This window comes from Aquila chrysaetos, chromosome 10 (assembly GCF_900496995.4).
Source record: "Aquila chrysaetos chrysaetos chromosome 10, bAquChr1.4, whole genome shotgun sequence".
Classification (NCBI taxonomy): domain Eukaryota; kingdom Metazoa; phylum Chordata; class Aves; order Accipitriformes; family Accipitridae; genus Aquila; species Aquila chrysaetos.
Window position 1 is genome coordinate 28415108 of NC_044013.1, and position 12042 is coordinate 28427149.

The 12042-nt window shown below is 52.4% G+C and overlaps 1 protein-coding gene across 2 annotated transcripts in view; it reads left to right on the plus strand.

Moving 5' to 3' along the window:
• The first annotated feature begins 450 nt into the window (after positions 1–450).
• Positions 451–12042, plus strand: part of EPHB1 (EPH receptor B1) — an 85596-nt gene continuing 74004 nt past the window's right edge. For both annotated transcript variants that reach the window (XM_030028403.2, XM_030028402.2), the window contains exon 1: positions 451–662. In XM_030028403.2, the coding sequence (XP_029884263.1) occupies positions 605–662 (58 nt within the window). In that variant the 5' untranslated portion in view covers positions 451–604. The remainder of the gene's footprint in view (positions 663–12042) is intronic.

Genomic DNA, 12042 nt, shown 5'->3' on the forward strand with positions numbered 1-12042 from the left:
GAGACCCCCGCATTGACTTGTGTGGCCGCTGTGTTCTGAGCCTGAGGTGGGAGCAGCCATATTTTGGGGGGGGGGACAGGGGGCCCGCCTCGATGTGGGGCAGCCTGTTCGCTCCAGCTTCCTCTCTGGGGACAAAAGAGGGGAATTGGATTGCGGCGGCCTGAGCCAGCCGGCCCCCCTCCTCGGGGCCCTGCGGTGCGGGCTCGGGGTCCGCCCCGTCGGGGGTGCCGCTGAGGGGAAAAGTGGGGGGGAGGGCGGCGGCGGGCCGCCAGGGGGCGCCGTCCCCCTTCGGACGGCAGCGCGCGGCGGGCGGGGGCGGGGCGGAGGCGGGGCGCGTCGCGGGATTGGCGGGGGCGGTGGAGGGGGCGGGGCCGGGCGGCGGCGGGGGCCGGCGGCGGCGTGGCAGCGCGCCCCACTCGCGGCGGCGATGTGACCCGGGCGGCGCGGGGAGGCGGCGCGGTCCCGTCCCGCGGCCCCGGCCCGGCCCGCCCCGCCCTGCCCCGGCCCGGCCCGGCTCGCGGACGCACCCCCATGCCCGCTCACGGCCGCCCGCCGGTAGCGGCTGACGCCTGCGGAGCAGCGACGCGCGGGGCCCGGGGAGGCGATGGCTGCGGATCTGGTGGTGCTGCTCTGCCTGGCCGCCGCCGCGGCCGCCGTGGAAGGTGAGGCGGGACCGGAACGGGCGAGGACGGTGGGATGCTGAGCCGCGGGTCCCTGCGCCTACCGCGGCACGCGTGGGCTGGGAGCGCCACCCGCGGCGTCTGCAACCGGGGACGGGCCGGGGAACCGGCTCCCCCGCCGCGCAGCGTACCGGGGGCTGCAAACCGGCACGGGGGCTGGCTCCCCGCACGGCGCCCGTCCGCTTCGGGGGGCGCGGAGCTCCCCACGTTACCGGCCGGTTGTGCCAGCCATTCTCCCGCAGCCCGCGGGAACCGGCCCGCAGGCGGTGCTGGCAGCCCGGGGCTCGCCCACGGGCCGTGGGTGGCCTCGGGAAGAGGCAGGAGGGGTTCCAGCTCTCGGGAAACCCGTCCGGATCTGCGTGGGACGGGCGGCTCCTCTGGATCCCTTCCCCGGCAGAGCCCTGCCCGGGGTCGCGGTGGGGGGGACACCCCCAGGGGCCGTGGCTGTGCGGAGGACCGCCTCTGGCCATCTTCCTCCTCCCGTACCTCCCAACGACCGTGGGAGCTCAGGAGAGCTTTGTGGAAGAGGAGGATGGATGCACCAGGAGGTGCGGGCAGGGGGTTTCCTTCCCTTGGGTCAGACTGGGCCCGGGGACGCTTGGCTCGTCGGTGGAGCCACGGGGCAGATGCGTGGCTGTCCTTTCACCAAGGTGATGCGTGGCTGTCCTTTCAGCAAGGTGTATGCTGTCAGGGTGAAGTCTTTTCTCCGTCACCCGCGTGGTTGTGGGACTCGCTGGGCACCGGGACGGTGCCCGCAGCCGAGAGCCGGCCTCTGGGTGGTGGGCCTGGCAGGACCAGCAGGTCACCCCAGGCTTGTGTTGGTGGTGCATCACTACTCTGTGGCCAGCATGGCTTTCGGAAGTATTGCTTATATATATATTTTTTTTTTTTTTTTTCCTTTATTTTGCCGCTGCCTCCTTTTTTCCTGGTACAACATGGGTGAAAGGGCTTGTGGCAGGGGTTGCCCAGTGTTCGAGCGGTGGCTGCGAGCAGGGGACGTGGTGTGGCCCCTGTCTTGTTGGCAGCAAGAAATGTGTGGTTGCGGAGAGATGATGCACGGGGTTTTGTGGGCAGACTGAGCTGTCGGCTGGTGTGAGGCTTGTCCCCTCCTTGGGGGGATTTAGCTGATGTGAGCACAGTTGCTGCTGAACTGGAAGCTGCCGGAGCTGACTGGAGACCGGCGGCTCAGCTCCGGGCAGCACAGAGCCGGTTCAGGAGCCAAAACGCTGTTGTGTTGGTCTCCGATGGGGTGGGAGCAGTGTTGGCCGCGGTCGCCCTCCGCTCACAAGCGTGCCTGCTCTGGATCGTGGTGGGCAGGCCCACTTGCTGCAGCGTCTTGCTTTCTAATGGCTTTTGGCTGTCCCAGGCGTTTGCTTTTCGTATTTCTTGGGCTTCCTCCCTCATTGCATCTCTGTAGAAATAACTTGAGGTGGAAATGCTGATGCCTTTCCTAAGCATGATGCAAACAGGCATGTGTTTGCTCAGTCGTGAAGCTGCACATGAAAATGCAAGACCTGTTAGCGGCAGTTCGCTAGCCGGCGTTTGCAGCGTCAGCTGCTTGAGGCATTGCTGAAATCGCGGCTGGCTGGGAGACCTCAGCTCAGTCCCTGTCTGAGAGCACTCCTGGGTGTCGTGTCTGTGTGTCACACAGGGTCTTCCCCAGCTTGCCCCGAGCCACCCCTGGGAGCACGTGCTTGGCTGGCAGAGCCAGCATCCCTGCTCGGGACTGAACCTGTTGAAGAGCGATGTTATTTCTACTCTGCTGAGGAAATTACTTGGATAGTAAAGTAGTATGCTGGGAGAGATCTCAGATTTAAGGGAAAATTTTGGACAGGGAATTTCTGAGGCAGAGCAATTGAATCTGATTTGGAGTTAAGGCGACAGTCTCCTGGCATGGTCATATAAAGAAAACACCTTTTTGTGGAGCTTATTTAAATCTTATGGATCCTTCTGGTGCAGAGGTTGAATTTGCTAGATTGAAATGTGGGTTTCTCTAACCAAGCTGAAGCGTCTCCTAGAGCCTGATTTACCCTGGGGTCTGGCTTTCCCTCTGGAGCGGCTGCGAGACCAGTTTTGCCAGCGGCTCTGTCCGGCAGCAAGGCAAAGCCACTGCTGGAGCCCAGCTCTGCCACGGGCTGCAGAAGCAGCTGAGAGAGGGATGGCTCCTTACATCCCAAATCAGCCATCAAGACAAAAAGTCTTTTTTCCAGGATGGCAGGGGGAGACATTTGGAGGTCTGGACCCGGTTGGAGGGGAGGAGCATGCAGCCAGGGTAAGGGCTGGGGCTGCCTGCAAACATCTCTCTTTATCCTCCATAAAACCTTGCTAACTCATTGCCTGCGGCACACAAACCTGGAGATAGTAAAGTTGCTTATCCGAGTTTTCTTATGGTTACTTGGTTTTTACTAAGTCCTGTGGCTTAGCTGACCATTTTCTGCTGGACACCTGGATGTTTATAGTAATTTTTTATTTTTTTGTGGCTTGTGAAGAGGAAGAGGGACGTGAGAGGATGACAGGAACAAATACTCCATCTCTCCCACACCCTGCAATCACTCAGGAGCTGCTCGCGTGCTCTCTCTCGTGTTAGCTGAACCAAATATAATCACGTTTAGCATATAGAGAGGGTGGTAATGGGCCGGCATTATACGTTTTAACTCAGGAGCTGTTGGAGTTGGAGGTGTTCGTAGGTCAGATGGGGCTGATGTCCATTTTGGTGCAGCTCTTCCACATACACTGTTTCATCTGCCTACCTGCTTACCTATCCATCATCTCCCTGCCTTGCGCCTGCCCTTTTAAAAACCTGATTTTTCTCTCTGTATCCTGTATTGCTGCTTGCAGCATTATGATAAGCAAAGCACGGGGAGGGAGGTGGAAAGCCCTGCTCGGGGCTGATGGATCTGGCTTAGTTTTGCTTCCCGTGCTTATCCGCTCGCTTGCCTGCCTGGCCTTTGGAACCGCAGCCCAGAAGAGGACCAGGGATGGGGGTTTGGTTCACGAGCGACATCCCTGGCTGCTGCTCCTTGCATGCTGCCTGCCCCGGGCGCAGTCTCTCCTCCTGTTTTGGCTCGGGATGCACACATCTGTTGCAGGCATCCTTTGGGCTTCCTCCGCTTCTGCCAGGCGCCGGAGCGGTGCCTGTGCTGAGCAGGCTGAGAGCTGGCGGCTGCCGTGCTGCTCTTCCCATCACCACCACCATCACCACGTGGGCTTCCACCTTTGGCCCAGCTGCTTCACCTGGAGCAGAGCAGTTCTCAAGGAGAAGCTACAAATAAGTCTTTCAAGAGAGAATTTGCAAGTGCTAGTATCCAGCCATCCCTTTACTTTTACTTTTTTTGCACAAACTATCTGGGAAAAAAAAACCCAAAACCCTAAGGGGAAAAACCTTATTCCTGGCATGATGAGTGAGCTCAGATCTTGTCAGCCTGAAGGGAAAGCATTTTGTCAAGTCATGGAAAAGGGGCCTGAGACTGCAGATGCCTGTGTTGCTTTTTTTTTGACTAATTGCTGGTATCACTGACTCATGCCTTGCCTTAGTCTTCCTCCTCCCTTCTCGTTTCCCTCGTGCTTTGGGCTTGGAGATGGACGTGAAGGAAAGGCAACGTCGCAGTGTCTCCGAAGGTCCAGCTGGCACAAAGCTGCAGGTGACCTCAGTGGCTCATGCCATGCAGTGTGACAAAGTGCTGGAAAACCTGAAAAGGGGGATTTTGTCCCTGGGATGCGTATCTGCGGCTCAACTTGTGGCAGAGATGCAGTGGTACAGCTGTCCCTGAATTGGCAGCAGCCCTGCTCGAACCCATCTTGTGGGCGACTTCACCTGCATCTCAATTTCATGTGGGTCTCCTTCCTTAAGGTGAAGGTCTTGATTTATTTTTCACTTTAATTAAAGCTTTGAATTTCACTTTCCCTGAATGTAGTGCAGCCGAAACTTGAATAACTTACAGTGCTCTGGCGGCTTGGCTCAGGAAGCCTATTAGAGATGAAAATGAGCACTGGCGATGATGGAGAGATCTGAAAAGCAGCGCTGAAAATGGAAAGCCTGCCTGTTGGGCTGTCATTATTAGTATTTATTTGACGCTGAAGATGGTCTTGGAGCAGTTAATGCAAATAAGGGCCCTGAAGGAGCTCTGTGAAAGGCAGGCGTGGCGAAGGTGAGGTCTGTGATAAATACATTTATTTTTCTGCTCTTTCTGCTCACCATCTCTGTGTGGAAATCGGGCTGCTGCTCTGTGCTTCCATGTGTTTAGTGATGCCGTCTGCTGTGGCATGAGCTGCCGGGGGGTTGGCAAAGTGGCCTCTTGCCCATCCCAGGTGCAGTTCCTGACACAACAGGACAGAGCAAAAACCTTCCACTGGCCTTAAAAATCAGAAGAAAATACTGTTTTTTGATGAAGTAGCCCAAATGTGTTCATCTGGCTCTGGATCCAGGCCACGGTGCTGAATAATAGATGTGTCTAGCAGAGATGGGTTCTGCAAGCTAAAGAAATGCTCAGATTTGGTGAAAAGAGGAAAATAGTACCTTGGGTAACAGGTAACTCAATGCTAATCAGGTCAGCAAAGTCTTGGAGGCACTGGTCCCTGGTTCAGCAGGCGTGCTGTGGGATAAGGCTGATGGAAGAGATGCTCCGAGCAAGGCTGAGGCTCACTGAGTTCTGCTCTTATAACGCCTGTGGTGTGTGCTGCACCACTCTGTCTGAGATCCAGCCAGCTTGAGGATGATTTTTTTTACCTCTTTCAGCTGTGGGTACGAGCTAATCATGCCCTGGCATGGAAATGGCTTCATGCAGGAGCCTCAAACTTGTATGCTGTTGCCCGAAGGGTGCTGCAGTGCTCTGTTCCCTCTGAACAGACACAGTCAGTATAAGCAGTCGTTTAACAGCACAGTGAGGCTGAGTAAATAGTTGGGGTTGGGGGAGGGAATGTTTTCCCCAAATATTCATTAGAATTTGAAAGCGCATTTCAATTTGACCTTGTTCTCTTTCTGCAAACATTCGAGCTATCAAGCGTAGCATGCATGAATACTTGCGCAAGGCAAATGTTAAGCTTGGGTATTTGCTGGGTAGCAATGTGGAAAGGCATAGCCTCGGTTGTAGTGTTAGGAAGCCAGAGTGTGCGTCGCTTACGGAGGTTGCTGGAGCTGGTGTGATGGAAGTGGTGCAGATAACACATGCGGTGGGAATTTGAGTCCAGTGGTGACTGAGACCATCTTGCAAAGTGGTGCTGGGTGGTGGCGATGGCAAATGAACATGAATCTGGACGACATTCAGATGCATTGTGGTCCACCTGGGAATGCAGGGTGCTTCTGCCGGCTGAGCACCCAGCATCCCTCCTCGCTTTCCCTCTCATTGGAGGTTGGTGTGGGAGCAGAAATGTGCAGAAAGGGATGGAGTGATGTCAGAGCAGCATCAGGAGACAGCTGGGGACCTTGGGTGACCCTGGGACACTGAGCTGGTTATTGCACAGCCCAGCTTCTAGGGGCTAAAAATACAATCTTTCCAAGAGCGAGCAGCTTGAGAGGCTGCTTGGGAGTGTGCAGGGGAGGGAGCGGGCACGGGGCTGATGTAGACACCACCCAGTAACAGGTAGAGGCAACACAGCCCTTGGAGAGAAAGAGAACAAACTCTTGCCCAAATCAGCTCTGTGGCTTTCCACATAAGTGGCAGATGTGGACGGGCTCCCTTCTGTACTGCAAATGTGGTCAGTCCCAGCCACAGCTGATTTTTTGTTTGTTTTTTTTTTTTTTTTCCATGATCACCATCCGTTTTCCACGAAGTCGCATCATGAGAAATGGTGAGAAGAACGGGATGTGTGTTTGTAGGAGCTAAAGGGTCTGTGCTTTTATTTATTTATTTCTCATAAATTTTGAATTATTAAATCGCATTCAGTGGAGATTAACTTTCCCTGCTCAATATTTATTATTGTTTCATTTCCCTGGAAGTTGGAGCTATGAGAGCTTTGATAATGTACTGAAAGGTTCTGTAGTTTCTCTATAGCTAATCTAAATATCCTCGTATCCTTTGCTGAAAAGCTAATTTGTAATTTCCTACGGTAATGCCGCTTAGTGAATTATAATGATACACCAGGGTCTGCTTTTCCTCCCAGTTCTCTGCTGGGGGAATAACGCTACCATCGGAAAATGGTGTGAAACCTGGAAACTGGCCATTAGTCCCCTAAATTTTTGGTCTAATAACAAAAATCCAGAAAGCGTGTGGACCATATGGTCCGTTTTCTCATGTCTGGGCTGGAAAGCATCTGTCTGCCCTGAGTTCGGTTTCCGCAGGAGGCATGCGAGCGGTGGCCGGAGCCATGCCGGAGCTGGCACTGTGTGCCGATGCAGCAACTCATCTGCCCACGTGGGTCTGCATCTGCGACCGGAGCCCGTGATGTGCAAAATCCCTGCTTCTGGAAACCTCTCCCACCACCCCAATTATAAACAAGTGTTATCAGTCTTTTGAATAATTGAAGAGGCTTTCTGTTGAATATTTAATTACAATAATATTAGGTTAGCGGGGGTTGCTGGTCCCCTTTTATGCAATTGAGAATTGCTGCAAGAAAACAACCTGTTAAAAGAAAATGTTGCTGTCTATGATCATTGATTTTTCTTTCTTTTTTTTTTTTTTAAGCCAATCAGTTACTCAGTTGAAATTGGTTAATTAGCTCAGCTCCATTAAGACTCTTTGGCATTTAAACTTGATGTTTCTAAATAATTATAGTTTTGCCTGCTAAGCCCACAACCCAGGGTGACCTAATTACTATTAAAGCATACGTGCTTTGGTCTGGCTTTAATAAGTTCCTGCTGGGAGCCCTGCTGTGAAAAATCACAGAGGCAACAGTTCAAAGGGGAAGGGGCTCTGCGCCCAGTCCCGGCTGAGGAAGATGACTTTCCTTTGGCCTCGCTTCTTCCAACCTAAACCTGGCAGGTGGGATGCTCCCAGGGGGGAGGAGAGGAGCCGGAGAGCAGCCGGTCCCTGCAGCCCCCAGAGCAACCTCATGGTCGGCATCTTCGTGCCATCCACTTTTGGGGCAGGTGGAAGGCAATGGCAAGCGGTCGCCTGGAAGAGGAGAGGGTTGGGAGCAGTTTTAGTTAGTGAGTGTTAATTGGCTTGTTTTCTCTTAAGTTGTTCCCCTTAATAAGCAGGTGGAGTCCTTTCAAGGTCTTTGTAGATGGGTGGGGGGAAATACAGTATTAAGTTTATCTTGGGTTTTTTTTACAGTATTAAGGTGTTGCATTTTTTTTGTTTTTTTTTTTTTTTAATGTGGAAATAGCCATGCCAAGTAATTAGGGATTAGTAAAGCCTCAAGTATGTGGTTGTTAGTGTAGTGAGAAAAACGTTTAATATCCAGGGAGGCATCCAGTCAGTGTTAATGGTGTTCGAAGCTGATTAAGCTTTAATTTGTTATGCAGTGAGTAAAGGTGGTGGCTGAGAACAGGTGAGAGCCTGTGGAAATCCTCGCTTTTAGGCTGTTTGCCCCCATCCCAGATGGGGGCTTTGTCACAACTTTAAAGGATTGTTTCATGATATTTTCTCCTGAAAAGTCCTTGCATCCTGCCTGCCTTTCCGATGCGCTGGTACCCCGTGTGCCACATCCCAGCAGCAACCGGGCACCAAGTTTTGGATTATTCAAACCCAACCAGCATCTTCTTTGGGTTGCTTTGAACGAGGTTGGGTTTTGGTGTCTTTGCCTGGCTATATATTTATTTTTTTGAGGGGAAGGGCAGCTCAGCCCACTGCCCCAGTGTTTGGTAGCACTGGATGCTCTCCGCTTCTGGCTCTGCCATCTCCTGGAGAGCCTCTCCAGTCCTGCAAAGCCCAAGACCTGTTGCATGTCCATGTCTTTGCCTCCCTTTTCCTATTTTCTTTCTGTTTGCAGGGCAGGGCATGGGGGACACCTTTTTTGGCTTTGCCCTGCGTGCCAGTCCCAGGGCAGGGCAGGTTGCCTTCCTGTTGCCTTCTGGGCTTGACTCCTGATGGGGGGGTGCTTCTATTTGAGCCCCCAAACCTGGGAAAACAGGGCTGCGGTGTCTGCTTTTGAGCACAAGATCAATCCCCCTGTGCCCGCTCCCTGCTGTGGGGTCCAGGGGGTGAGCCAGCAAGCAACACCCAAAATGCACCCAGGTGGCAAAGTGGGAGTGACCTAGGGCTGGTGTTGGTCCCCTTTCTCCTGGTGCTAAAACATACATTTCAGATGAAGGGATGGAGCAGGGAACAGCAATGATTAAAGTTTCATGGAGTTTTTTTTAATTTCTTTTTTTGCAATCAGAGGCTGGGGATGGGCCTTTGATTACTAGAGTCCTCCACTTGCTTCAGCCGCTTCCTTAGCTGCAGGGTCAGAGCCGACTCATTATCATCCTCGCTAGGGTCCTGTTGATATGAGGATAATTGCTTTTTGCTCAAAAGACATTAAATCACTGCGGAAGAGGCGAAGGGGTGTGAATTACATCTTCCCTGGGAAAACCAGGAACGCAGCAGAAGAGTTGAAAAGGAAATGCTGTCCTCAGGAGGCAGCAGCAGAACGGGGCCAGCTGCGGGGGTCTGCTCTGGTCCCTCTGGGCAGCCCCCTGTCCTCTGGCTGGGGGGAGCTGGTAGGGGAACAGCCTGATGTGCTGGGGACAGGCTGGCATGGCCCAAAGAAACAGCTGGGGGTTGGTCTTGGTAGGTGGCTGGGCACTTTAATTTTTTTTTTTTTTTTTTTTTTTTCACCCAACACCTGTAGCTTCATACTTCCAAATGCCCAAGGAATGAGTTGGACATGTAGGGACAGAGCAGGATTGGGATGCTCTCAGAGTGCTCCGTGAGGCATCGGCTCTGCTTTTTGTTTGAAACAAATGTATTTGAAAAGAACAAAATTTGGCTTTTCAAGGTCACCGGTGTATTGTCAGAAGTACTTCCTACAATGCTTTTGACTAGTTCAGGACCTTTGCCTCACGTAATGTACCCATGGTGCCTGCGAGGTTGCTCCATAGGTGGTGTTTGCCCGCAGTGCAAAGCAGCATGGAGAAGCCCTTACCACGTGGCTGCTCCATCACTGTGCTTCTGCTGTAGTTATTTTTAAAGCAGCAATGCTGGGTGTCTGCATCCTTTATTGAGTGCTGGAAATTACAGGCGTGACCTGGCTGCAGGTGAGCCCGAGATGCACAGAGCTGCTCCCCACCCCATGGGGTTTGACTGAAGCTGTCCAGAAGCTTCACACAAGTGGGTGAACCTCCTGGAGATGTGTGGCCTTGGCTGTCTGTGCTTTGCCCCTTGAGGTGAAACTGCTGGTGGGGGTCTAAGTCGTTTGAGCCTGTCAGGCTTTCGACAGAGGCACAGTGGGGTCACATATAATGACATCACTGGGACCAGATAGGAAGCTGTAAAGCGGTAATTTTTGGTTTAATAAAATGTAGGAGGATCAGCTCTATGCTGCATTTTCTGGGGAGGGATGTGCAGCATCTTGAACCACACGCGTCACACCAGGTAACCTTACTCTTGCTCAGTGAAATGGAGAAAAGCGTCAGCTGTGCAGGAATTAAAGGCACAAATTAAAGGCCTTTTTCTTTGGACCTATCTTGGGTAGGGGCCCTCCCAAGCTCTGGCCCTCGGCTGGCGATGTCCCCCCTGAGCCACAGATACTGAAGCTGACCTTGCAGAGAGGACGTGGATGTAGGCTGGTGGGAGCTGTAAGGTCACAAGCTAATTGTGTTTGGTATCTTTCTAAAAATCAACTCTTATTATCTCTCTTTGTGCCATGCGTGGGTTATTACTGAAATGGCTGGCACCACTGCGCACACGCGGGAGTCTGCTGCACTGAAAGGCTTGCTCAAAAGCCTGCCGAAACCTATAAAAAGAGGCTCATTAACTTCAATGGGCTTTGGCTGAGGCTGGAGAAAATGGACTGCTTTGAGAAGGATGCTGCTTAGAGCACCCTCTGGCTCTGCCTTTGTGTGCCAGTGCTGGGCTTTGCTTGCTTGGGCTGACCAGGGATGGGGAAAACCCTACTTTTGCACAGTCCTGTCCTTAACTTGTAAGAAAATGGTCCAGCTGCCTCTGACCAGTGGGACCCACTTGGCAGCATCCCCGGGGCTCCCTGCCGAGGGGGCTTGGGGAGTGATGGGTGGGTGCCTGCCTTAGCCTGTGCCCCAATACCCCCCTGTGTTTTCTCACCCCATGCCAGGGAGGGACCCTGCTGGGCTAGCATGCGACTTGGTCGCTCCCAAATGCGATCTCTTGAGTCACCAGCCCAGCAGATTTTTGGAGGTGGTTTGCAGCAAGGCACATTCTTATTTATTTCTTTAAAGCTTGGCGACGTTCAGGGGAAACTGGGTTGTCTTTGAAACATTTAAAGTATTCCTAATAGGTTACCTTGAAAGCTTTCTTCAGTCTTGAATGAATCAAAGTGCAAATGTTTATAATGCAACACCCACACAGGCTGGGAGAGGAATTTTATTAAGGCAGGAAAGTCAGAAAACAATAATAATAAAACATGTTTTATGAAGTTGGCGAGAAACTTATAAACTAGGTGAAGTTTTACAGCATATGAATTTGATACAAGTTGTAAATTTGAATTCCCAGGCTGGTCCTCAGGTCTTGCTCTTTATTACCTGAAATAACATTCTCCACTTTTAATAGCTGGCTGCGGCAGAGCGAATGCGGTTTTATCTTTCTAAATGATCTGCCGTGCGCGTCTTATAATCAAACTTTCACCTATCCTGAAGACTTCAGCCCTTTCCTTGAGCAACACAGTGGCTGTTGCTAATTAGCAGATTACTGCTATTTGCTTTGCTGTGGCAGGGGGGACCTTGGAAATCCTTACATACATCCCCTGGTCTGGATTATTTAGATTTTTTTTCCAGCAGAAACCACGTTACTGTCTGATAAGAGAATAAGTTTTGTTAATACATCAGCAAAGAGGGACTGAAAGATGCTCCTGATCAATCAGTGTATTGCACTAATAACCCACTGTGCTTTCCCGCTTGTGGCACTGCTGGGAGAGACCTGGGCGCTTGCTGGGGCATCATTGCAAGGTGACTGATGGCCTTTCGAGGCGTTTGGGGCTCTTTTGCCATTTTCCCAGCAAGGAGGTTTCCTTGCAGAGCACTCTAGGGACCAGCAAGATACCGCTGCCTGAGCCGTCTTTGTCCCCATCCCAGGGGTGGCCTCCCAAGGGTGGCATTTAATGACCCCCTGACCACCCCCCATGCCTCTGGCTTCTCTGTGCTGCTTGTCTGTCAGCAACTGTATGTGAAGGAAGTGTATAAAAATTGTTTGTCGGACCCCTGTCCTGTCTATGCACAGGTAAGTGTTCTAGCTAATTGCCAGATTATTCCCTTTAAAATGGGAAAGTAATTAGGGATGTTTGTTTTTAAATAGGCTTCCCACCCTTG